This window comes from Epinephelus lanceolatus, chromosome 1 (genome assembly GCF_041903045.1).
Source record: "Epinephelus lanceolatus isolate andai-2023 chromosome 1, ASM4190304v1, whole genome shotgun sequence".
Taxonomy (NCBI): Eukaryota; Metazoa; Chordata; class Actinopteri; order Perciformes; family Serranidae; genus Epinephelus; species Epinephelus lanceolatus.
Window position 1 is genome coordinate 33,409,390 of NC_135734.1, and position 26,136 is coordinate 33,435,525.

The window sequence follows — 26,136 nt, forward strand, 5'->3', positions numbered from 1 at the left end:
TTTTGTCACTTTGATTTTATTTATGCCTTTATTTTCTGCTACGATGACAAAAGTCTGCTCTAAGCACAGAACCAAGAAATGTTCATATCGGAGGCCGCAGGAGACAGCTGAGGTATTACTGCAGGACATTGTGCGTGGAAGGAAATAATCCAATCTGTCTGAAAAAGTGTTCATGAGCTAGCTGTGCATATTTTCCATCCATATAGTATGAAAAAAACAAAACATATCTTGTGGTTGCTGCAGTTTCCAAGCGAGGAGCAGCCAAGCAGAGATTTGTATTTCAGCTCAAGTAAACTCTCAGCACTTTGGGACGCAGTTATAGAGGTAAACAGGCAGAACATTTGTTTTATATTGGCACAGAATAAGATGCACTCATGCATTCCAAATAATAGCGTAATTATGAGGTCTAAATGAATATATTTTACATGGCTATTGCTTGGTTTAGAAATTCCTGATGAAACACAGACAAATACACTGGTTTAAACTGCACTTTCACTCAGATAGAGCCACACTCTTGGAGCCTTGTATCGTAGATAGAGAAAGCCTGATGGTTGAACATAAATCTGGATGCATTTATACAGCCTGCAAAACACGTTCAGTATCTCATATGACAGCTTTCATTTAATTCATTTACAGTGTAATTGATCCATTTATCATGTCATTTAGAGTGCATCACAGCTGCAGACTCAATTAACAAATGAAATTATCTCCCTTAGTACCCATCAGTATACTGACCAAACACTTTTCAGTCTGTTGCTAGATCATTACGCTCCATTTGCAAAGCTAAATTAAAGCTGCAATGATCAATATTTTTCGTATCAACAGTGGATGAAATGGCTGTGCAAAGTTAAAGGGGTCACTCTTAGTACAGCCCAGTCGCCAAAAGAAAATGTTGGCACAGTACACATCTGTAGACCATGTTAATACAGACGTTACATTTGAATGTTTCATGAGCTGACTTTGTCATTGGGAGGTGGAGGGGATGATGCATATTACGTATACCTGCCTGAGACGACTGCAGACCACAGTTCGAGACCAGCAAACAACAAAACGGGGTGTGTTTTGCAGCACATTCTCACTCCCAACTCGTCAAATACAGACACTTCCTTCGTCAGTGGCCTGTCACATCAAAATACAACATTCTAGGTAACCCCACTGGGTTATTTTTTGTCATTAATGAACAGCATATCATTTTAAGCTATTTTCAGGATAAACTTAGATTGTCGTGGGAAATACACAGTTTTTGCTCATTAAATGCATACAGTATTTTTCAAAATTAACTTAGACTGTAGGTAAAAACCATTTATAGTTTTAATTCCTTAGGTTTAGGCAACAAAAGCACACGGTTAAGTTTAGAAAAAAACTGATTCGGCTTAAACTAAGCATGTTTGTTACTGACATACATCACTAGCATAACATACTACACAGACCAGCACACTACATCGTTATTAATATAACTCAGTTGAGTTTTGTTTTCACACAGGACACAAACAGCTGGCTCCCGGGTGAAAGTCCAAAGTTTGTTCACTCATTATACCACGGTAGTTGCCAGAAGCATTGAGAAATGCCGCCGCCTGTCGAGTTGAGTGTGAGACCAGATTGTTTTTTTTAACAAAAGGCAATGCATTTTCAGCTGTGATTGTGTCACCAACAGTGGGTATTTTAAGCCAGAATATGGTCTTTTCCTAACCATAAAGTTTTTTTGCACCTAAACATAACCATACGTCAACCACAGCATTTGTAAAACATCTAAAAGCATAAAGTTTCAACATATCTGCTACATAATAATGTACAAATGTAACATATTGTAGTTTGCTGCAAAGTACAATGCCAACATTTATTCTGTTGACTGGGTTGCTTAGTTACAAACTCTGGATTTCACTGGACTGCAGTTTACCCTCAGCTCTGCAGAGCATTTTAGTGTCTTTCAGCTCACGGCCTGCAACCTCACTGTTTTGGTTCACTCGAACTGATCTCATCAACCTTGTTTCTAGCTGCAGCAGATAGCTGTTTTCAGCAAAGAAGCCACTGTGTGCTTCCTGACCATCACCAAACAACTGGTGAACACAATGAAACCTGAGCAGCTAAGAAGCCAGATATTTTTCTCAGACGTTGGTGGAGCCCAAAACGGAGCCAAAAGGAGATTAAATGTTGAATTTACATTTGTCAGATGGACAGAAACAGCTCCAAATAAATTACAAAGCTGTTCTTATTTCTGCTGGATGTGTAAAAACGCAACAATTTTCTGAAACAACTTTATACAGTGGTGGAAAAAAGTTTTCGGACACCCTTAAAATTTTACACAATCTCAAATATTATCATGAAATATTTGTGGAAAAATCTTTTTTGTGTTTCAAAAGGTGTGGCTGCATTAGACAGATACAAACAAATACAAATTATATTTTTTTGTTCATTGTTTACAAGAAAAACTAATAAAACTAAATTCTTGACAGTTTCAATATGTCAGTTCTCAACATTGTTGGTATCAAAGTCAACAAATAACAGAGAATGTGTTCAAAACTGAACAAAAAATAAATAAACCATCACATCATCAAATTAATATTTAGTAGTCCTGCCATTGGTACGTAGTAGAGCTCTAATCCTGGCTGGCATGTTCCCCACGAGCCTTTCACACTGTTGAGGGGTAGTCTTGTCCCATTCTTCTTGAATTACTGCTTTTAATTCTTCTAAATTCCTTGGTTTATGCTTTGAAACAGACCTTTTGATAATCCACCACAGATTTTCAATGGGGCTCATGTCTGGGGATTGAGCTGGCCACTCTAAGACCTGGATACTGTGCTCCTGCAGCCAAGTTCTACTGGCCTTAGATGTGTGGCAAGGGGCATTATCTTGTTGAAACATCCAGTTTTTACCTCAACGGAACAGTGCATGCGCAGAAGGGAGCATGTGGGTTTCGAGAATGGTACAATACTTGGTAGAGTTCAATGTGCCATCACAGACAGTGAGATGACCAACACCAGCAGCACTCATGCATCCCCAAACCATGATACTGCCTCCACCATGCTTGACAGTAGGTACTGTACATGCTGGAGATAATGCTTCGCCTGGCCTTCTGCGTACCCTCACATTAGTAGGAGGAAGATAAAGCTGGAAACTGGACTCATCTGACCACAAAATCTTCTTCCAATTCCTGGCTGTCCAGTTCTTGTGTGCCTGGGCCCAACGACGCCGGGCTAACCTCTGTCTCTCATTGATCAGGGGCTTCTTGATAGCCTTGTAGGACCTTAAGCCATGATCTAAAAGTCGGCCACGTACAGTGCGGGTGGAACACCGGACACCAGTTTGGTTTGACCACTGCTGCTGAAGCTCCTGTGATGTCATTCGGCGGTTTTGCCTGCACATGCAGATCAGGATGCGGCCATTTCTTGCTGAAGAAACCCTTGGACGCCCAGATCTTGGTTTGTCTTCCAAGCTGTTGGTTCGTCTGTATTTCTGCAGAGTGTATCCAACTGCTGAAAGACTGCATCTGCACTTCCTGGCTATCTGGCGGCAGCTGTATCCTTCCTGGCAGAGAATCTTTATCTTCAGGCGTGTTTCCTGCGTTAGGTTCCTTGTTTTAGCCATTTTTGTGTCTGAAGAACTTTCAAATATGCTGGCTTTATGTAGACACGAAGCTTGGCAACAAAAATTGTGTCTTTTAATAAAAAGAACGACCTTTATCACTGGTACCAAAATGACCCAATACTCAAAATTTCTTACGTATTTTTATGGAACCAATCAATTTTAAGATTTAATGGCTTTTTTAGGATTTATTTAGTATTTTAGCTGTGACTGTACTAAAAGAAATTGCACTTGAAGACCTAAGAGTGATTCTTAATGCAATATTTCACAAATGCATGGGGTGTCCGAAAACTTTCCACCACTGTATGTTGATTTATGTCATTGTTGACTCCTCAGTGGCCAAATTCTGATTTAATGAGGGACATTAACTGATGTGGTTTTATTTCTGTATTCATCCAGCAAAGATGTCATTTCAAATTGGATCAGCAATGTGGCTCATTAAAGGCCGGCAAGGACAACTGCATCCATCAAAGAAATAAAACATGTGACAGTTGCTTTCAAGTCTGAAAAAAGCTAGAGATAAAAATGATGTCACACATAATGTCAAATTAAAGAAAGTGCAGAATGATAATGCAAAAAACATGATTTTATTTTCAAGCTCAAAATGAATTATGTCAGACACAAATACATTTCATTCTACTCTTGAGGCTGCCTCTGAAATTACCTGTGCTGCCGTGGCTCTCTGAGCTGCCATGGTATTACAGTATATCAGTTTACAGAGCATTACATCACTAATGCAAACACTGTACCAATGTTAATCCTCTCCTTCCTGTATGACTTCAGAGGGATGTGGCAGGCAGGCAAACAGAGGCTTTGTGGCAGATTGATAAGACGCTGCTCTGCCTGTTGCTGGTTGGCTAACGTACGTGCTCTCCCAACCAATCCCTGTTGGCTGAACGTCAACAGAGGCAGGATTAAACATGCAACACACACTGTAGGGCAGGTGCCCTCGCTGTGGCAAAGCCTGTTGGGAGTCACTGATGTCACCTGTCTGCTGTAAAACAACCACGTCCAGCTTTACTATAAATACAGCAGAAATAAGGCAAGCTAAAGAGAGTTTGTTAAAAATATATACAGTACATATTTTCCACCAGTAGGTTATTTTGTATATGACTTTGGGTTAAATATGGAGCTTGACCCAGGAAGTGATTAGCTTAGCTTAGCATAAAGACTGGTAACAGGGGGGAACAGCTAGCGTGGCCATGTCCAAAGGTCAAGAATCTGCCAACCAGCACCTCTAAAGCTCAATAATTAATATGTTGTATGTTATTTGTTTGATTTGTATTTAAAAAACGGACAAATTTTCCTAAAACTTTGTACTTCATTAAGACCTTGTCTGTCGGTAAACATGCTACTGGTTGATTAATGTGCAACAGTTTGCTTACAGTATGATATTTTATCAGCAATTGATTAAAAAAAAATCTGTTAATTACAACAGTTTTTAAAGAAAGTTTTACACAGCTTGAATTATTAAAGGAACTGTATACGACAGGGGTGTCAAACACACGGCTTGGGGGCCAGATCCGGACCGCCAAAGGGTCCAATCCGGCCCTGACCTTGCACACCTAATAGTGATGAACTTGTGAAGGCTAAGAGGTGCCAGGTTTCAGGAGCAAGTTAAACAGTGAGTTGCTTTCTTCATGTAAAATGCTGCTGCAGAGGCTTTTCTTTCACTTTAGTTTTGTGTGGTGCTGTCAGGATTACTACAGTGGAGTGGAAATGTATAGAGAAATACATATGTAATGGCAGTGAGTAGTTGACTGACTAAATGTGGAAAAACTGAGTGAGAAATATTGTTGAAATTGCATTTATTCTTCTGAAGACATCACAGGTTGTTTGTCAGCTGTGTTGTAAATGGATGAGCATTTTCAAAATGTACTTCTTTCAACAAAAAAAGGTAAAAATTCAGAGGTGTTTGATATTTATAGGACATTGTGCAATGGTTTTACTGGTCAGGCCCACCTGCGATTAAATCGGACTGTATGTGGCCCATGAACTAAAATGAGTTTGACACCCCTGGTATATGACGTTCAGAGCATTAATAAAGTAGCAAACAGCTATTTGCCATGTGAAGATATAGTAGAGTAATGGTGTCCTGAGCAGAAAATGAAGTCACACTACCTTTGTGTGTTGTAATCCCAGCTTCCCTGTTCTTTTTTGTGGTAAACTGGTTCAGCTGCACGTACATGTTAGTGCATGAGTCCCTGTGAGTGTGTCCCAATGGTAAGCTAATCGCCACCTCTCTGCACTGCGCTCATACTGCGGTTCAGGGTGCGAACTACAGTGGAGCCAGGGAGGAGCTTGGCTTCTCTTAATAAGGCATGAGCTCACCCGTAAACATGATTTGTTAATTTTTTGACAATATGCTATTTTGCCAAGCACTGCTATATTTCCATATCGTCATCATCATGGGAAATTCATAAAATTACTGTTACTGATGTGTGGTCCAAGCACAAGGGTGAGTCATCACTAATTTGCTCTAATAAAAATATTAAATACATGCATGCTATTCATGCCATCACATCCAAAGCGTGGTGGCACAATTAACCTCCCTCACTTCAACTCAAACATCGGAAAAAAAACAAAACAACTTCTCAGATCAGATGTGCAAACATACTAGAGCAACTAGGCCTACATGGTTTCAGCTGTTGAAAATGTTTTATTTGTAACAAGAGTCACAATCAGTCCTCTCTTTGAGGCATATGCAAGTGCCCCCCACCCTCCGTAAAAAAAGTGAGCTCCCCTGAAAGCCATGTTTTAGTTCACACACTGCGGTGGTTACCACTGATAACACCATCCCGACCCACAGTGGTGAACCCCATTGTCAGCACTGTTGCCATTGTTCCCACTGACTGTGTTATTAGTACTGTTAGCTACTAGCCACCGGCTTAGCCGTCTCCATGTTGAGACCCATGTGCAAACAATCCCGGCTCAGATTCTGAATCATAGATATGCTCTGAATGTTACATACAGCTCCTTTAAACATTATTTAACACTATCATACAAACACAAACTTGGAATATTTCAGAGGTGATATTTTGGGTAACATCAGCCCTGAATAACAACATAAAGAAAAAAAGGGACAGTCAAATCTTGACCCAAAGAAAAACTTACACACTAAAAACTGAAAAAACGTACATATTTACATGTCTTCAAAGTTTCTTTCTCTCCTGTGTTCAGTCCTTTGTCATTTTCTGACCCTGTACCCTCTCATGATTTATCAGCCCAGCTGGGAGGCAGCATCATCTCTGGTAGCTGCACGACCACGATCGCGGCGTCACCAACTCCCAGAAGCTATTCTGTTGACACAGAGTGGGAGAAATGGTCTAAATATGGAAACATTATCTGTAATCCTTTTACACATTTTATCTGTATGATTTAACATCCATTTATCATCACTTAATAATCTCATTTAATAAATGTCATATCTATTTTTAGACAGCAGTGATCTGTGTTAAGCCATTGTGTGTGTGAATGATGCGACTGGCTTTAGAGGATGCCTTCGCTGGGGCTGCACAGAGATGCAGAGATGCAGTCGTTGGTGGTGGAATAAGTATGTTAAGTACATCTACGCCCATCTGTCGTGCAAATCCTTCACATCTGTGACTTCATCAAACGCTCTGGGTTGAAATGGGAGGGGTCTTTTAAGGGTTAAATGCATGTCAGAATTTTTTACAGACAAACAGTTACTCAAAGCATGTGGATTTTCTACATGTGCTTATGTGTGTAAGATGGGTGTGTCATCTCTGTTAAAACAAGTTAATGCAATTTATACGTGCATCTACACATAGACTTGTAGTCTGTGTAGTAACAGATGTTCATGAATGAGTGGAGATAAGAACAGACGACAAAGCCAGGATGATGAAACAGGAAAGACGTCAGATTCATCTGGTTAGTGGCGTCTGTGTAAGTACTCAAGCGCAAGTCATGTAATGTACTTATGTAGTATATATCTTTTTTTTTAGTTGATTCACCTGCTGACCTATTTTCCGTTAATATATCTCAGAAACTGAGGTCAAAGTGCTGTCAAATGATGACACTTCAGACTACAAACTACAAACGTATGGAATTCTGTTTAAGTCAATATTAATTAAATACATAAATAAATAGAAAAATATATGAGCCTATGAAATAAATAAATACATCAATGAAATAAATCTGAAATAATATGCAAATATAAATATAATAAATAAATAACTTAATCAAGTTTGATTAATAAATAAATACATAAATAGATTTGTATTTAAGGATGTTTTTTAAGAACTACTTTATTTCAGGGGACTTTATTTCATAACTATTTATTTAACATTGACCTAAGGGGATAATTGGGATCTTTTGAAGTGGGGTTGTATGAGGTACTTATCCATAGTTGGTATATTACATACAGCAAATGGCGCTGGGCACACCACCAGTTTGGAGGAAGCACACAGGACTGTCAACATGGAAGCTAAGCATCTATTGCTGTCGACAGCGGCAGCAGAAAAGCGTATTTTAGCCACCTAAAAAAAATCTTGCCTTAGAAAAATAAAGATCATTTTAAGTGTATGCTGTATTTAGAATATTTTTATGGCTCTACCTTGCTGTCAGCAATTTTTAACTGGAAACTGAAGGTGTTACATCACTCTCTTCAAAGCCACCATCGAGAAAAACAGTGATTTAACATCGCCTAACACAGGAGCTTCGGGTCTACTGCAGCCTTAATTAGTCTGTTTTTTTCTGTTATTGTGTGACTTTGGCGCAAAAGGGAATGCACGGATTCACCAAAGTCATACAATGATACAAACTGACTAACTGATCGAGGCAGCAGGAGACCAGCAGCTCCCACGTTCAGCAAGCTAAAATTACTGTTTTTGCCAATGGAGTCTGGTGCCTCTGATGAAAGCATGGATGGGGGATCGAAGCCTTTAACAGTTTCCCTGTTGGAAAGAGCTGTCTGCAGGAAGGTAAGGTGGTAAAGATATTCTCAAGATAGCGTACACTTAAACTGTTGTTTTTTGTTTTTTGTTTTTTTTTTTAGGTGGCTAAACACGTTTTGTCGACAGCAGTACATTGATTAACTTTTGTGGTGGTACTCCTGCCTATTTCTCCAAACTGGGAGCATTAACAGCCATTTACTGTATGTAATACACTGACTATGGATAAGTACCTCAAACAACCTCACTTCAAAAGATCTGAATTCTAAATGGCATCCATGTGAACAAAAAGATGTTTGCAGCTGTGTTTATTTAAAGCATAGGTTTTTGATGTTTTTCTCCTTGCTGAGCTTAAAACACAGTCCAGTGGGATCGTTGTTCAAGCCTTCAAACATCATAATAAATCTCACATTATAGTTAAGTATGTCTCCATGCCTTTTGCTGTTACAAATTGCACTTTCTGTCAGGTTTTATTGATTTTTATTGTCACAGATGTAGCCAAGGAAACTGAAGTATAATATGTAGCATGTTTCTGTCACTATAAATTATAGTTATGTCTGTCTTGCCAAGCTTTTTGATGGCATGACTGATAGCTTGAGCAGAATCTGCAAAAAAGTAGTTTATCTTTAGAGTAGAATAAGCATCATCCAGATATAAAGGTAATCAAACAATATGCCTGATAATGGCTTTGCTCCTTAAAGCTTTCCCAGTACTAGCAGTACACATATAGGTGAAATACATACCTCTTTCCGAGGGCAGTGTATCTGAGCGTACCACTCCTGGCAGTAGAGACACACCTGGACACCCTGACCGAGGAAGAGACACGCCCACATGATGACATTGAACACAGGGCTCTGGCGCTTGTCGTTCATGGTGAAGTTGAACACCACTAAGAGAAGAAGACATGAGCTGATGACTGTTCAGTTAAACTGTGACAGGGACAAACAATAAGGGCATGAAAAGTTAAAAGTAAAACGTTCTATCTGATGACTGAGTCCCAGAGGAAAAGGACACAATGCACGAGTCAACTCTGTTTAATTATAACGAGAGTCATCCTGTGAAAACCGCTACTAAATGTTTGTTAGAGTGACTAATTACAGGTTTTAACAAGGCGTGTAGGCACAGTCCAGAATGTGGGAGTGGACATTTACATATTTTTAACAAGCTATTAAATTCAGAGTCGTATTTGAGCTTCAGTAATGAGGTAGACATGAAACACTTAACTCTCTATCTTATCATTATTTGAAAGCAATGTATGTTTCCAGCAGCAAGGTCAGAGCACCGGATACCAAAAATTCCTGTTTATATCACTGTGAAGTTTGTTCCCTGAATAATGAGTACAACCCTCACCTCCAAAGATGGCAAAGAGACAGAACATGACGGGATAGAAGAAGCCAAAACCCATGGTGAAGGCGTACTCGTGGACAACAGCGGAGACGATGAACACAGAGAGCATGGCAGCTGTTCGGAATTTCCTTTTCAACAGCTGCGGGGATCAGAGAAAGAGAGGGTTTGGCTCAAAGTTCAGGGGTCAGCTGGTTCGGCGGGGGAATCTGTGTCACTAGAATTACAGGATGAGTGTTAGACTGCTATACACACTTCATCACATGACATGCTGCTTTGGAAGTGCAGAGACGAGATCCACTGGCACATTGTTGTTCTATTTAACACTCTAAGATGCCAGCTTTTGTTTTTGCCATGCATTTTTAATTTCTCCTCGAGTAGGACCTGCTAAGTAAAAAAAACTAATCATTGTCTTTGAGCAGTAACATTAACAGTCCTCATTTGGGGACGATGGGTATATTTTAAATAGTAACCAGTGTGTAAAAAGGTATAAAACAGTTTATTTCAATGTCTAAACATTGTTGTGTAAAAACAAAATTACAAACAACATAATATTTGTTCAATATTTTGTAACTCTATAGGTAAGGGGGCCCCTGTTCAAGTCTGAAACTGTTCAAAACTGTTCATTTCAATGCCTGAATATGGCTGTGCATAACAAAAAAACCCAAAAAAGCCTATGATCTGTTCATTTTATAACTCTGTATGGATTTTCTCTGCTGCGTACTTAAGCTATGAATGTCTTTTTGTCTCTAGGAAAAGTCTGTCACATGTGTGAAGTGTTGCAATACTGCAATTAATAATAATGCATTTTATTTATAGGCACCTTTAAAAGCACTCAAGGACACCTTTGATTATAAATCCTAGGTATAAAAACATCTTCATAAAGTCGTCATCAGTGCAGGTCACCATATGTGTGTCACCATTAAATCAGACCGAAAATGCAAGCTTGAAAAGGTGTGTTTTCAGACAGGATTTGAAAGTGGAAAGGATGTCAATATTGCGAATGTCGTTGGGGAGAGAGTTCCAGAGGCAGCTGAAGGCTCTACAACCCATGGTGGTGAAGCAAATTATGGATTCCCGATGTCCTCAAATGAGTACTTCCTAATTAACAGCATAGTTTAGCTTGTTACTATCACTACAGTTTGTCAAATTTGTATGCCATGTCAAACTACAAATGTTATTAAGCACAAATAAACAAGTGTCAAACATAAAGTTTGATCAGAGTTTGTACCTTGTCCACTTTAGTGTCGGGATCAGCTGTAGACCAACTTGGCAGAGATGGCTGCCAAGGACTATTGTACTGCGGTCTTGCTAACACTAGACGGCACATAAATGCGTCCATGTTTGAGAACAACTGGTCTAAATTAATCAGAATGAAATATAAGGTCCAAAAATGTAATGTCCTCATATCAGAACACTGATGGGTAGTTTTCCTTACCCAGAGGAAGTCTCTGTATCCATAGTAATAGAGCCAGTCATGAACCACTACATTCCAGGTTCGGTAATAGTTGGCGAAAGATGTCGAGTTCCACCAGTCCTGAAAATTAACACAGAGTAGTAATACGAGTGTAGATCAAAATAAAAACAGAATACAGAAGGATCAGTTCAGCGTTGGCATCTTAACAACATTAGAACCACTGCTGTCAAATAATTCATACTGGTTTTTATAAGGTATACTGGTGAGAGCTAAATATGACGTTTTTAGTATTTGTAGCTTTGATGGCACACTGTGCTTCCAACTGCTGCAGAGGTAAACAGTTTGGACACCGAGGCAGGCATCAGCTGAAATATTTGTGTTTTCAAAGAAACACATATACAGCAGATGAGAGGGAGTCTTTTGAAGATCTCATCTGCTGTATATGTGTTGTCTGTATCAGTGTGAAGGCTCAGTGACTGTCCCAGTCTAACCTCTTTTAAATAGATGAGCAGAACCTGAAACTATCTAGACATTTCCTGCAGGAGCTGTATGTGAGTCCGTTTAATGTCTTAATCAAACATTGATTGGATTTTACTCTGCCAGCTCCCAAGTATACTAAGTCAGTGTGATGTCCAATAGTTGGTAATTGCTCAGAGAAGTCACAGTGAGTGAGTGAGTGAGTGGGCATGTTGATGATATTTCTATGGCTTGTGCAAAACCAGAGGAAAACAATTCAGGAACTTCCGTCAGTAAGAGCTGAAGCCGAAACTGTCACGCAAATTTAAATTTATTGGCAATAAACTGGTGTTTTCACCAAATTACAAACTGGCTATGGGACCATGTTGTAATCTGCGTCATGTCCTGCTTCCTGCACGCTCTACCCAGGCGCAACCCCTCACTCCTAACGGTGTATTTCCAGTAGGTGAGAATGCCTCTGACACAGACAATCTCCTGTTGTGTGCTGCATGCGTAAATGAGAAAAATGACTTAAGACACCATTCTCATGTCTGGGTATTAATTATGGAGCTGCAGCTAGGATGTGCTAGGAGCCTAGCATAATAAGACTGTTATCAGTGAGCCTAGCTTTCTCCAAACTTCAAAACCTATCAACACCTTTAAAGCTCAGTAATTAACATATTTGTTTAATGTGCTCAAAAATCAATCATAGTGTTAGTTCAGGCGGAACATGACGTCAAACTCAGCTGATCTCAAACAGCCCAGTCAACTGATGGAGCAGCTGATTGATGGAGGGGAGTCAGCTGATAGATCACATGATTCCTTTCTATGCAACCAATCAGCAAATCTCATTCAGGGTGCCCTATTTAAACTGCTCTGGCCTGCCTACTGTTGCTGCTTCCTCTGCAAGCCGCTTTGCAACCCACCTCCACCCCAGCTCCTCCTTTTCATGCTGTGTCTGACTTATGTAATTTCTGTTATCATTGATGCTGCTCTGTTCTGTTCCCGGAGGGTCTTTGCTGCTACTCTCCCTGCCTTAGGCTTTCCATGTAGACCCTAGGAAAGAACAGAGGCCCCAGAACAGAGCCATACCACCAAATATAATACTGCAAATGGAAATAAAGTTTTCTTTAACTAAAGTGTTGACTGAAGTGCAATTTATACTTTCTGACTTATAGTACATGCTGTAATTTTCTTCTTCTTTTGCTATTTCTTGATGAACAACAGTTTATCGCTCCACCCAGCACTTCTGTGCAGCGTCTTTGCTTTCCTAAAACCACTAATTAATGTTTTTACATTCTGGCTTTTGTACAGATACAATAAGTTATTTGTGCTTCTTTAGCGGTGCTAGTAGGTGGATATTTGATCTTCGGAAAGATTTAGGCAAGCTGTTTTTAAACTAGTATATGCTAACTGCCTCCTGCCCCACAGACATTAAAGTGATCTCTATGCAGCCACAGGGTCCAGATTTCTCCTCATTCATTAGGTCGAGGTCCACACAGTTTGACACACTGAGCGTAGTACTTGCATTTGCCCATGTCTTTGAGCTAGTTTGCCGTCTCTGTTAAGAAGTTGTGCGTTTGTCACTCACTCTACAGCAGGAAACAGCGCTTCAAAATAAAATCTCTGTGTCGGAAACTCACTGACCTTAAAAATAGAGTGTGTTTTTTTTGTTTTTTTTTTTACAAACGACATGTTTGTGAGTCAATTGCACTCCATTCAGAATGGACTGTGACCCACCAGTTGGGAAGCACTGCTTTAAAGCACTTATTAAACAACAGGTGAACACAGTGATCTTTCTCTCCTGAGCTTAATTGTAATTTAATGGCTGATTAAACATTTGTAACAAGGGTTGAAAACCAGCCACTGGATGCTGATTGAGAGCGTATAGATGTTCACAGGTTCCCCAGCTCAATATCCTCTTAATATGACTCGTTAAGTAGATCGTTCTTATGTTCTGACCTGGGGAAAAACATTGGCTGAGATCCATGTTAAATGTATGCTTCCCTGGGTCAGAAACGATTTGGCCACCTACTGCCGACTAATGTTACTCCCTGAAAGTTACAACCACAAAGTTGTGGGCAAGACAGTTTTCTTGACGTCAGACAGAGATATTTCCTCCACCTCACTGTTATTGTACATAAATATATCTGCCCGTTTATGTTTAATCACAACTTTGGACATGCAGGAACACATGAGTCAAAACAGTGAGTCACATGAGCCAAAAAACCAAGTCACAGCTTGTACCAGAGCAAACTGTATCAACAGAATATAATGATGAAGAAGTTAAAGTGTTTTGGGACCATCAGGCCACCCTGCTGTAATTCCATATGTTATTAATCAAAATTTCCCCATCTGGAAAAGCGAGCATATTTGAATAAAACGTGTTCACAGGAGAGATGATGCCACAGAAAATCAGCCATGCCACACACCTTGTAAAACATTCTGTCAGCAAAACGCAGCAGCTCCCCGAAGAGGTTGAGCCAGCAGTGCAGGAAGGCAAAGAAACACAACAGAAGGAGCATTATACCTGAGACAGACAGACAGAGGGAGAGAGTTTATGAGGAGTGCTTTTATTCTGGGCATCGCTCCCAGCTTTCTCATAAGAATTGTAACTTGACACTGATGCTCTTATATCAGCACTTACTCAAAAGGCTATTCACTTAAAGAGAGTAATAAACATTGTCAGGCTCTGATACCTGTATCTGATTGCATAATAGCATCTTTAATCTTATCACTGACTCCAAAACACTAGAGACTTAGTTCCTCCATTTCCATATTAAGTGATACATTAACCAGCGCTGACTCATACAGGTAAGAGATAATAGAGGCTGTAAGCAGAAGTGAGGTTACAAATGAAGATGAACTTTAATACATAGGCCTCTGTTTGTTTTCTAGTGACTTCCTACTAATATCTGTCGGGGCAAGCTCCATGCACGTAGAGAGTAGAGAGTCCAGTACCTGGTAATATTGAGTTGAACACAGCAAGAACCATCGTTCGTTTACTGAACGGCTGGTTGGTCTCAGGTCTGAAGACGGGCACGCAGAGCCGCACCAGGATGAAATAGCCATAAAACAGGCATCCTAAGATCTGCAAATTGACCGTTAAAATATAAAAACATTACAATAGGACAAGGAAATTGAATACAGAGCACACTTGAGAATCAGCACTGGAAAACTGGCGATAGCTGTGTCATCTAAGATATCAGAGATTAAAGCTTTTGAGCAGCTGTAGTTTATGACTGCCCCACATTATCACACAACTCACAAGTGCCATGAGCAACTTCTAGGTCAGATCATTTCTAGGTCATTGACCCCAACATAAACCGTCATGGTATTCTGTTACATAATCCGAAAATGAACTCTCAACCGTTTTATCTTACCATTCCAAGTGTGATGCCAACGTACTTCCATCTAATGTGGGTATTCCTGTAAAGAACAGACAGAATATGTCACAAGTACTATGACACTATGCATTTACACAAACAGTGTAAATACTGTATTGTGTGGCCTGCTTTGCTTTTCTTACAGTGTGTTATATGATGTGAAATTTGCTCAGATTTTCCACTCAGCATTAGTTTTTAGGCACAAATTGGCATTTTTTTTTTACAGCAAACATTTGGGCTTTTCACTGTAGGAAAAGCTCAGGATTTACTTATAACATTAACGGCTCTATGGCTTTGTTTTATTCAAGTGTCTCAATAAACCAGGGATACTCAACTCACTTTGGGTGGGGGACAGTTAATAAGCAAACATAAAAGGTGCAGTATGTGATTCAAGAGAAAGATGACGCTCATCAAATGATGCTTTGAGTTGGTAGTTGGATCAAAGCACCAACCCAAAGCGTAGGTATGTGATGACCTGGGAATGAGACTCAACAATCAGCTATTTTTCTCCAGAGTTACACACAGTACGTTTAATAATAATTATCAGTAAATTTAATAAATGTGATGCCCCTTTTCAACCTTTTGACGTTTGCTGTCCTCACTCATCTTTACCAAGAGGCAAATCCAATCTCAGCAGCCCCGCACAGGTCAGTTGTGCACAGGGGTGTTACTAGGATTTAAGGAAGGGGTGTCAAACTCATTTTAGTTAATGGGCCACATACAGCCCAATATGATCTCAAGTGGGCTGGACCAGTAAAACCACTGCATAATAACTTATAAATATCAACCCCTTTAAATTTGTCCCTGCTTTTAGTGTAAAGAAGTACACTGTAACAGCCCGCAATATCTTTAGAAAAATTCAGTCAGTCTACTGCTAACTTTCATTACACGTGACTTTTTTTTCATAATTTGGAAGCTTTTGAAGAGGCAGGTTAAGTAACCCCCTACTTTACAATCTTAAGTTTCATCGAGGCTCAACAGCAGGGTTCCACTGGTATTGTTTTAAGACAGAAGTCTGATACAGATTTTTTTATACTGAAGCTGCTGGTTGACAATATTTTGCTCATTGTTCAGTATCTTAAAGTCTCAGAGAGCTGTATTCTGGTCAGAGTGGAAAAGCCTCTAAGGCAGCATTTTAACATGAAGTATCTGCTCACTGTTAAAATTTCTCCTGAAACCTCTCAGCCTTCTCATGTGCATCAACATAGGTGTGCAAAGTCATCTAGAGGGCCGCACTGGACCCTTTTTAAGAACACTCTGGGTTTCGCCCCAGCCTCTGTTAAGGTATCCTCCCCAGGCACTTTTTAAATGCTTGTTTATGTACTCTAGCACCTCATTTATGGTCAAATAAAACATGAAGAAAGGCCTGCATACTATAGCTCCCTGAAGTGTCATTTATTAGCACATCCACAAGTGATGTTTCAAGCTAATGCTCTTTTTCAGACTGGCATCTTCTAAATACACATGCTCTGGTCACATGAAAGTCACAAGATGATCCCAGTAAAACACAACAGCAATCTTTTCTTGGTCCAGCACCTACCCTACATGGTTTTTAGGTGTGCGTGGCATGCTTTTTGTTATCCCATTTGCATTCAAAATATTAAAAAATAAATAAAAAATTCATTGTGAATGAGAGCAGCACTCTGTCGCAGGCCAGGCTTGGCCATAAGTTGAGTTACTGTTCACTGCAGTAAAGTGTAACATATCAGTGTGACAGTGAGTCTGCAGGATACTAAGACCTTGAAATAAAAACAGCTGAAAGGAATTCAGCCATTATTACGTTTAATGTATCTGCGCTTTTGAGACTGCGACATGCCAAAATGTATTACTTGAAAAAGGCCTATTAGACAATGCAAAATGCTACTACTTTGACTTTGCTTTAAATTTTAGCATTTTCTTAGTTTGTGGCACGAAGTCAATAATAAATGCACTTTCTAGTCTTAGCCACCACTCAAGGTGCTTTACAACACGTCAGCATTCACCCATTCACACGCATTCATGCACTGCTGGCACAACAACCATGCAAGGTACTACCTGTTCCTCAAGAGCGATAACCATCCACATGCACAGTCACACACTGATACAAGCCATTTAATGTTCAGTATCTTGCCAAACAACACTTCAACATGTAGACTGCAGGGGCCAGAGGTCAAACTGCTGTATTTCCTGAGCCACAGGCACCAGTAATAAAATAAATATGATGCTCACTCTGGTACATATCAGCTGCACTCACATTATTATACAGTACTATCACTAAGTAAAGTAAAAGAATGAAGAATAAGCAAAAGGGATCCCTGTCAAAGCCACAATCTTACCGAGGATATGATTCCCTGTAGATGAGTGTTGGACAGAAGAGGAAGTACAGATAGCTGGAAAATGTTGGTAATCTGGGACTTTCTCCTGGAAAACAAACACAGTTCAATAAGTATGACCATCAAAGAGAAGAGGTCCAGTTTGAATCCTAAAACCTGGCAGTAAAATATCTTTTAGCAGTCCGAGTTGTCTTGAGTGATTTTAAAGAAGGTTTTCTGTTGAAAAATAACTGATTTCAGGTCTGTGGTTCAGACATGTGGTTCTCATTTCATTTTCTTGTGTGGAATAATACGAGCCATTAGCAGCTCCATTTGTGAACACTCAGGGTTTACTGTGCCTTAATGTAGGGGCCTGCTAACAAACGGCTGTTTAATATAAAGCAGCAGTGATTTTATCACAAAATCGTTAAGCCATTATGTCAAATTGTCTGTTTTAAAGACTCTAATCTCTTTTGCTGAACTATTAGCTGTGCTCCAGTCAAGCTCCAAGTTTTTACTAATGGCATGTACAAATGGTGAAACTAAGGAAGCCCTGAGAGGCAAGAGAGTCTGGTCCAAAGTTTTGCCGGGTTCTTTTAAATTACCTTTTTTTATCTGTGAAAACTGGTAGGAAAAAGTTTTGACAGGTGTTGATTTTGTCGGCATTATTTTGAAAATTTGTAATACTGATTTTGGCAACAGGAGGCTGAAGTGCAGCACTGCCCCATGTTCTAAATAGGAATAAAAGCATTCATATTTTCTTCCATGCACTCTAAACACAAGGTGTATATAGCAAGTTATGTAACATTACCTTGTGTTCAGAGCGCAGAAGAACTTAAAACTCACCTGGAAGAAAACATGAATGCCCCATTAGTCCTATTTAGACCATGGGGTAGTGCTGCACTTACAAACACTTGGAAAAAAGTAATTATTTTTAATTACTTAGGGGTCCAGGGTGTAAGATTAAGGGGGATTTAGGGGGATTAAGTGGCATCTAGCGGTAAGGACTGCAGATTGGATGGGCTGCTAATTATAGTGGCCAACACGAAAACGCAAATACCCTATCTAAAGGCAGTGTTTGGTTTGTCCATTCTGAGCTACTGTAGAAACATGGCAGCGCAACAAGGTGATAGATATAAACGGCTTACTCCAAGGTAGAAAATACACAGTTCTTATTTCCAGGTTATTATACACTGGAGAAAACAAACTCGTCAATATATCCTCCTAAATCCTACACACTGGACCTTTAAAAAGAACATTGACCTGCCAAACTTTTCTCCCACCTGTTTTCACAGATATAGAAAAGATAATTTAGAAGGATGTTCCTGCCTAAACCTATATTTTACCTGTTCCACAGATTTAGGAAAAAAGAAATGTGTAGGGATTATCCTGGCAAAAACCTTTTTGTCACCTGTTCTCAAACCATAAACACAGAGGTGAAAACAATTTCGATTGGTCTTGGAAAATGGATCACAAGGCAGTTTTACCATTTCACAGAATTTATAAAAAATTTTTTAAAAAAAGGAACTTATTTTCAACTCATTTCAAACCCACAATCAAACCACGGACACTTCTACAGTATGAAGCTTTTATCTGTCAGATTTTACCCTTTTATTCGTGACTGTTCAGCGTTCTCCTGGAGGCTTTTTACTGCAGCAAGTATTCACATTTACTACTTTGACTTTTACAGTCAAAAGGTACTAGAGACACATTCTTCCTCCTCTAACAGACTTTTACAATAGGATCCCACGGGGCTGCACATACTTGAAGTTATTTATTGTATGTGGGTGTATTCACTGTTAGTTTTAACTTCAGCATGAATCATTAGACGGTAACCTGCTGAGGTCTGTTTTAGTCATTTCTCTCCGGTGTCTGAGAGTGTCACCGTGACTAATGATACTGCCTGAGGAGAAAATACACCTGACATCAATACAATGCAGCGCAGTACCTTCCTTTGGTGGATTCTTCATGATAACAGGAGCGGTTTCTCTTATGAACGAGTAGCTCTTCATCAGGAATCGAATCTGAGGGAAAATTGATACGGTTATTATTTGGAGTGGGACACAGTGTATCAGTATGAGCAGCTTAATTGGCTGCCTTTATTGCATGGATTGACAAGGTGCCCGAAGTGGACAGCCTACGTCTTTGTGACCTCAATCTCATGTTTCTGTGTGTGTAAATATTGACTCAGTGAGGTATTATATTAGCTCACTTCTGTAATTAATTGGAATGAAGAACAACAAAAGGGAAGTGTATCTCACGACAGGGGCACAGTTGGAGAACTGGTTGATCATTTTAGCCTGCCATAAACTGCAGTTCAGACATTATGCGTCATCAATCTGCATACAGCAGGGAACCACTTAGTCTTTTTGGGCATCCGATGCATTCAATGACGCATCAAAAATCAATATAAAGCGTTTATATATGGGATGGACAGCATCAGAATTACAAATATGCTGATTGGATCCATGTCAGGTGAGGATCAGGACCGGATTTCCCAAAAGCATCTAAGCACCGGGATTATCTCACTCCAATGGCGCTAAAATGATCGCAGTACTAAGACGGTTTTGGGAGAGCAGGGGTAGACCAGATAAAGAGGATGAGGAGGCATTACAGTACGGGCCCATGATGTTCAAACCATGGCAGCACTGAGATCTACCGTCTCTTTTGGTGCCTTTCCAGCTGGAAGTCTCCCATACCTGGCCAGCAGAATTTTCTTATCAAAATGTTCCTGCTGATGGCAGTGAAGGGCCGCATTTATAATTTGGATTACCAAAGAATATAACGTTATCTACAGTCCACAGTGTGTCTGGAACAGGTCATTCCTTATTATCATTTTTTATGCTGGTTTATATTCTATTAGTTTTTTGCTGAGCAGCAGTTCATACTGCCATAAAAACACTAAAGGCATCATGTACCTCAGGTGGTGCAGTGGTTAGCACTGTTGCCTCAGGGCAAGAGGTTCCTTGTTTGAACCTGGTGGGGTTTTGAACCCCAGGGTGGGGGAGCCTTTCTGTGGACTTTGCATGTTCTTCCCATGTCAGCACGGGTTTTCCCAGGGTACTCCAGCTTCCTCCCACAGTTCAAAGGTTAATCGGTGACTCTAAATGTGTGACTCCATGTGTGGAAAACCCAGTGGACCTCCACTAACTCCATGTTTTGGTGAGATGTCCACTTTCAAAAAGCTGAACCAGCAACTCAAATTAAGTGGGTCTCAGCCCACCTGCTGCAGGGAGTGTGGATCAGTTTCAGTGGACCATGCAACAGCTTCTGGTTCTGTCCATATGTTAAGCCTTTTTGGAGAGCTGGCCATTTGGCCTGAAATCTAATTGTACCTTGGATATATTCCTAAAGGCCTCAGTAATAATGACACATGCCATTTGAAGACTTTTATGGCCAGAGGTAAAAAAACGATTACGAAATGTTGGCTCGAGAGGAACCCTCCCTCCATTAACCTTCTTATCAACATAATCAGCTCTATCCACTCAATGGAGTAAATGACTTTCACTCTTTGACTTCAGAAGGAGACGGGGGATGAATGCGGGGTAAAATGGGATTATTATAATCATCTGGACTTGTAACAATAATTTTTCTGAACTCCTTATAGGCATTATGAACTGCACCTGTGCCTCCTTTTCTCTCTCCCTCCCTTTTCACTGATTAAAACCGTACTGTCCCACTCCTGTCCTGTTCTACATTAACACAAAAAATAAAAAATCTAAGTATTAAAAGAAAAAGACCAACACAAGTCAAGTCCCAAGTCCTAAACTTTGAGTGTTGAGTCTTAAACAAGTGCCACTTCACCAATTGTAATGCCATTTTAACAACAGAGAAATAATAGATGTAAATATAAATAATGAATGCTTTCTTAATTTTGTTTTTATTTGTCAAGACACGTTTGTTGGAAGTTTTTAAGTCTCTGTCTGTAATTTTAGACCCGTACATTTTGTGTACTGCATGACGTTTTGGTTGACCACTGTGCTGTTTTTGAGAATAAATTATCTTTGGTATTATTTTTCTCAGTAACATAATGTTAGTTATTCATGCTGATCTCCTGCAACGTGATTACATGTTGTTGCATTGGTTCAAACAAAGTGGATGTGGGGATTTAAGTGCTGGGGTCTAGCGTTAATGTAGCCGATTCAGGAAAAGAAGCAACTTTTAATCTTTAGGCCGGTGGTAAAGTATCAAATATTCTCAGTCAAGTCAAGTTGCTGTTTTTTTTTTCTTATTTTGTCAAGTCAAGACTAAAGTAATCAAATTTGTGACTTGAGTTCAGACCGCTGCTCGGTGGTTTTTACAGTCTGTCGGCTCTCACTTTTACTCTCTTGATCCCTCACATTGAACTCTGCTTGCTGGCACAGCCCCCTTCAACACCCAACCCTCCTCCTCATGTGATTAAAGTTTGTCGTCTTACCAGGTTCTAATCATCGAGCGTGTTCACAGCTATCTCTGATTCTGTACCATTACTGTATGTGTTACAGGGGATTAGTTCTCCCAGCAGAATCCTCGACACCGCTCGGATTCTTTGAGAGGCTCCTAGACGAGCGGAGTCTTTCCCTCCAAATATATATATATAATAAATAGTCAATTCCCTGACATGTCTCTGACTGAAATTACAAATTAGTGTGGATATTTGTTGCAGTGAGAGGAGTACACCATGTGAATGTAGAAGCAATATAAAGTTGGGCAGCCTGAGCTTGCTAACAGGCTTTGCTACAGACTATAAATAATGCCCCAACAAATGCTATTTGTCTGATTGTAAGAGAGGCAGAGTTTGAGACGCAGGAGGAACCAAAGTTTTATAGTTTTTCTTCTGTTTACTTTGTAGTCAGCCTAATTGTTCCCTTGAGTCGGTCCTCCAAAAACACTTTGTCTTATCAAAGTGTTGTTCCCGAAACATTCAGGCAACAACACTCATAAATAGCAGGAGTGAACTAGCTTACACTTTTATTTGTTAAGTTTAGTGTTCTGTTTGTTTTCCTTTTATTTAGGGCCTTTGTGCTTTTAATGTTGTCTCAGTGCAATTTTATGCCTCATTATATTCATGCCTCTTGTCCATGTCTACTATTACATTCTAGTCGACTGACGGATGTGATGTCTTACACACAGGTGACTACAGCAGGTCATCAGCTCACCTGTACCTACTATAGTTCTTGTGCAAAGTGTGGATTAGACATCAGTTAATACAGGATAACTGCATTTTCTCGTTACGAATCAGCCAGTGTACATCTCAATACATTACATCTGTGACCAGTAAAAATCGGATCATATAGTCCATGCTGATGTTTCAGTAACGCTCTAATGTGAATGACATTTTCATTCAGTGAGACTTCAGGCTGTAACTTTTGCACCCTGTTCATAATAAATGTGACAGCATTTACTCCTCAAACACACACTCACCTGCTCCAGTATCACAATGAACCGCGAGGCCGGAGGCAGCTGGTAGTGCACAGCCACGTGGATGGGGAACAGTCCCAGTACGCAGGTCTGCACTGCAGATAGGACCAGGCCTGTGCCGAGAGACAGCCCCAACTTAGAGGGTGAGCTGTGGTACAAACATCCCCAAAACACCAGCGTGTAGTACGGAGCGAGCAGGGTGTAGACAAACATCACAAACCAGGCCCAGGTGACTGTTCCCACCTTCCCAAAGGCCCAGAACAGAATGTCGAACTCCAAGACCAACCTGAGATTATATAATGAAAGAATTGTTAAATGTTTCCAACAATGTTCAAACCAGAGGAATTTGCAGTTTCATTCAAAGCAGAGGTGCGTTTCATTTGGTCAGTTGTAAATGGTAGTTGCTCAAACTTTTAGGAAAACAACAAGTGGCAATCTGCAGAGCTAAAAATTGAAGCCTAGGGAGTCCAAAAACCTGCAGTTTCTCTAATGGCCAATTGATGCTGGCTCCAGAAGTGACTCAATCCCAATAGATTCCTATATTAAAATGCCCAGCATTACAGCAGAGATGAACATGAATACAGTCCTGCACAAAACAAAGGTTTTGGTCTCTCTAGCTATTTTCATGACAACTGTACAGGGTTGATTTTTATATAACTCACCCATTTAAATTTCATTAAGGATTCAAGTTATGCATAATTAAGGGTACTGATTGACAGGTGGGTGCCATCCTTTGAACATGTCGTCACCGCGATGTTGGGTAACGCAGCATAGATTAACTCCAGATTCAGAGTCTAAGTTTACTGAAATGTTTTTGTCATCTATAAAATGTTCTTGTTCAGTGTTTGGTTTTACTAAAAGACCTTGGAAGAAGTTGGATGATCAGTTTTTCTGATAAGTACATTTTGTTTAATGGTTTTAAGCCTGTTTTTCTGGCAAAAAAATTGCATTATCACAGTCAATCATAGCTGTAAATACACTGTGCTAACCAAGCTCTCAGCTAGCGTTAGGGTTAGCTTCACTCTCTCATCCAAGAGGTCACATGGTCGCATCTGGCTCCAAAAATCCAAGATGGTGATGGCCAAAATGCCAGACTCGCGGCTACAAAACAGGAGTCCACAATCCAAGGGGTAAAATCACGCTGGTTCCATCCATTATTTTACACAGTCAATGGGAAACACCAGATGATATGTCAGAGAGTGAGGAAGAAACTCAGCGAGCTACTCCTCTGCAACAAAGTAATTCTGATTTATTGATATTATATTTCTAAATAAATCCATTTCATGTGCTACTTTGACAAGTGGCTCATGCAACATTCGACATACTCATAAAGTTATTTATAGTATAATTGTTTTGATCTAGGCTATCCCATAATGGAATGTGCCACATAAGGTGTATGGGTGGTATATACAGTACAGGCCAAAAGTTTGGACACACCTTCTCATTCAATGCGTTTTCTTTATTTTCATGACTATTTACATTGTAGATTTTCACTGAAGGCATCAAAACTATCAATGAACACATGTGGAGTTATGTACTTAACAAAAAAAGGTGAAATAACTGAAAACATGTTTTATATTCTAGTTTCTTCAAAATAGCCACCCTTTGCTCTGATTACTGCTTTGCACACTCTTGGCATTCTCTCCATGAGCTTCAAGAGGTAGTCACCTGAAATGGTTTCCACTTCACAGATGTGCCTTATCAGGGTTAATTAGTGGAATTTCTTGCTTTATCAATGGGGTTGGGACCATCAGTTGTGTTGTGCAGAAGTCAGGTTAATACACAGCCGACAGCCCTATTGGACAACTGTTAAAATTCATATTATGGCAAGAACCAATCAGCTAACTAAAGAAAAACGAGTGGCCATCATTACTTTAAGAAATGAAGGTCAGTCAGTCCGGAAAATTGCAAAAACTTTAAATGTGTCCCCAAGTGGAGTCGCAAAAACCATCAAGCGCTACAACGAAACTGGCACACATGAGGACCGACCCAGGAAAGGAAGACCAAGAGTCACCTCTGCTTCTGAGGATAAGTTCATCCGAGTCACCAGCCTCAGAAATCGCAAGTTAACAGCAGCTCATATCAGAGACCAGATGAATGCCACACAGAGTTCTAGCAGCAGACCCATCTCTAGAACAACTGTTAAGAGGAGACTGCGCCAATCAGGCCTTCATGGTCAAATAGCTGCTAGGAAACCACTGCTAAGGAGAGGCAACAAGCAGAAGAGATTTGTTTGGGCCAAGAAACACAAGGAATGGACATTAGACCAGTGGAAATCTGTGCTTTGGTCTGATGAGTCCAAATTTGAGATCTTTGGTTCCAACCGCTGTGTCTTTGTGAGACGCAGAAAAGGAGAACGGATGGATTCCACATGCCTGGTTCCCACTGTGAAGCATGGAGGAGGAGGTGTGATGGTGTGGGGGTGTTTTGCTGGTGACACTGTTGGGGATTTATTCAAAATTGAAGGCACACTGAACCAGCATGGCTACCACAGCATCCTGCAGCGACATGCCATCCCATTCGGTTTGCGTTTAGATGGACGATCATTTATTTTTCAACAGGACAATGACCCCAAACACACCTCCAGGCTGTGTAAGGGCTATTTGACCAAGAAGGAGAGTGATGGAGTGCTGCGGCAGATGACCTGGCCTCCACAGTCACCGGACCTGAACCCAATCGAGATGGTTTGGGGTGAGCTGGACCGCAGAGTGAAGGCAAAGGGGCCAACAAGTGCTAAACATCTCTGGGAACTCCTTCAAGACTGTTGGAAAACCATTTCAGGTGACTACCTCTTGAAGCTCATGGAGAGAATGCCAAGAGTGTGCAAAGCAGTAATCAGAGCAAAGGGTGGCTATTTTGAAGAAACTAGAATATAAAACATGTTTTCAGTTATTTCACCTTTTTTTTGTTAAGTACATAACTCCACATGTGTTCATTCATAGTTTTGATGCCTTCAGTGAGAATCTACAATGTAAATATTCATGAAAATAAAGAAAATGCATTGAATGAGAAGGTGTGTCCAAACTTTTGGCCTGTACTGTATATATATAAGTATATATATGGTAGTATATATGGGTAGTCGAGTTATCTAATGGAAAGTGTCACATTAGCTTAAGTTATTTGGAGCCATTTTTCATCAGAATGAAAGGACATAGCGTGAATAAATAGTTAGCACTGACGCCTCACAGCATGAGGGTCCTGGTTCAAACCCAGGGTGGGGGAGACCTTTTGCATTTTTCCCCATGTCCCCGCGCGTGGGTTTTCTCCAGACACTCCAGCTTCCTCCCACAGTCCAAAGACACACAGGTTGATTGGTGACTCTAAATTGCCTGTAGGTGTAAATGTGA

At 40.2% G+C, this 26,136-nt stretch overlaps 1 protein-coding gene across 1 annotated transcript in view; it reads right to left on the reverse strand.

Annotated features, from left to right (window-relative positions):
- Positions 1 to 4,156: 4,156 nt before the first annotated feature.
- The window catches only part of soat2 (sterol O-acyltransferase 2), a 31,191-nt gene continuing 9,211 nt past the window's right edge, over positions 4,157 to 26,136 (reverse strand). Inside the window, exons 7-16 of the mRNA XM_033626872.2 lie at positions 22,793 to 23,075; positions 19,338 to 19,413; positions 17,414 to 17,498; positions 15,096 to 15,141; positions 14,674 to 14,803; positions 14,145 to 14,242; positions 11,278 to 11,376; positions 9,846 to 9,981; positions 9,239 to 9,384; positions 4,157 to 6,881 (exon numbers count right to left, since the gene is read on the reverse strand). Of these exons, the coding sequence (XP_033482763.2) occupies positions 6,825 to 6,881; positions 9,239 to 9,384; positions 9,846 to 9,981; positions 11,278 to 11,376; positions 14,145 to 14,242; positions 14,674 to 14,803; positions 15,096 to 15,141; positions 17,414 to 17,498; positions 19,338 to 19,413; positions 22,793 to 23,075 (1,156 nt within the window). The 3' untranslated portion in view covers positions 4,157 to 6,824. The remainder of the gene's footprint in view (positions 6,882 to 9,238; positions 9,385 to 9,845; positions 9,982 to 11,277; positions 11,377 to 14,144; positions 14,243 to 14,673; positions 14,804 to 15,095; positions 15,142 to 17,413; positions 17,499 to 19,337; positions 19,414 to 22,792; positions 23,076 to 26,136) is intronic.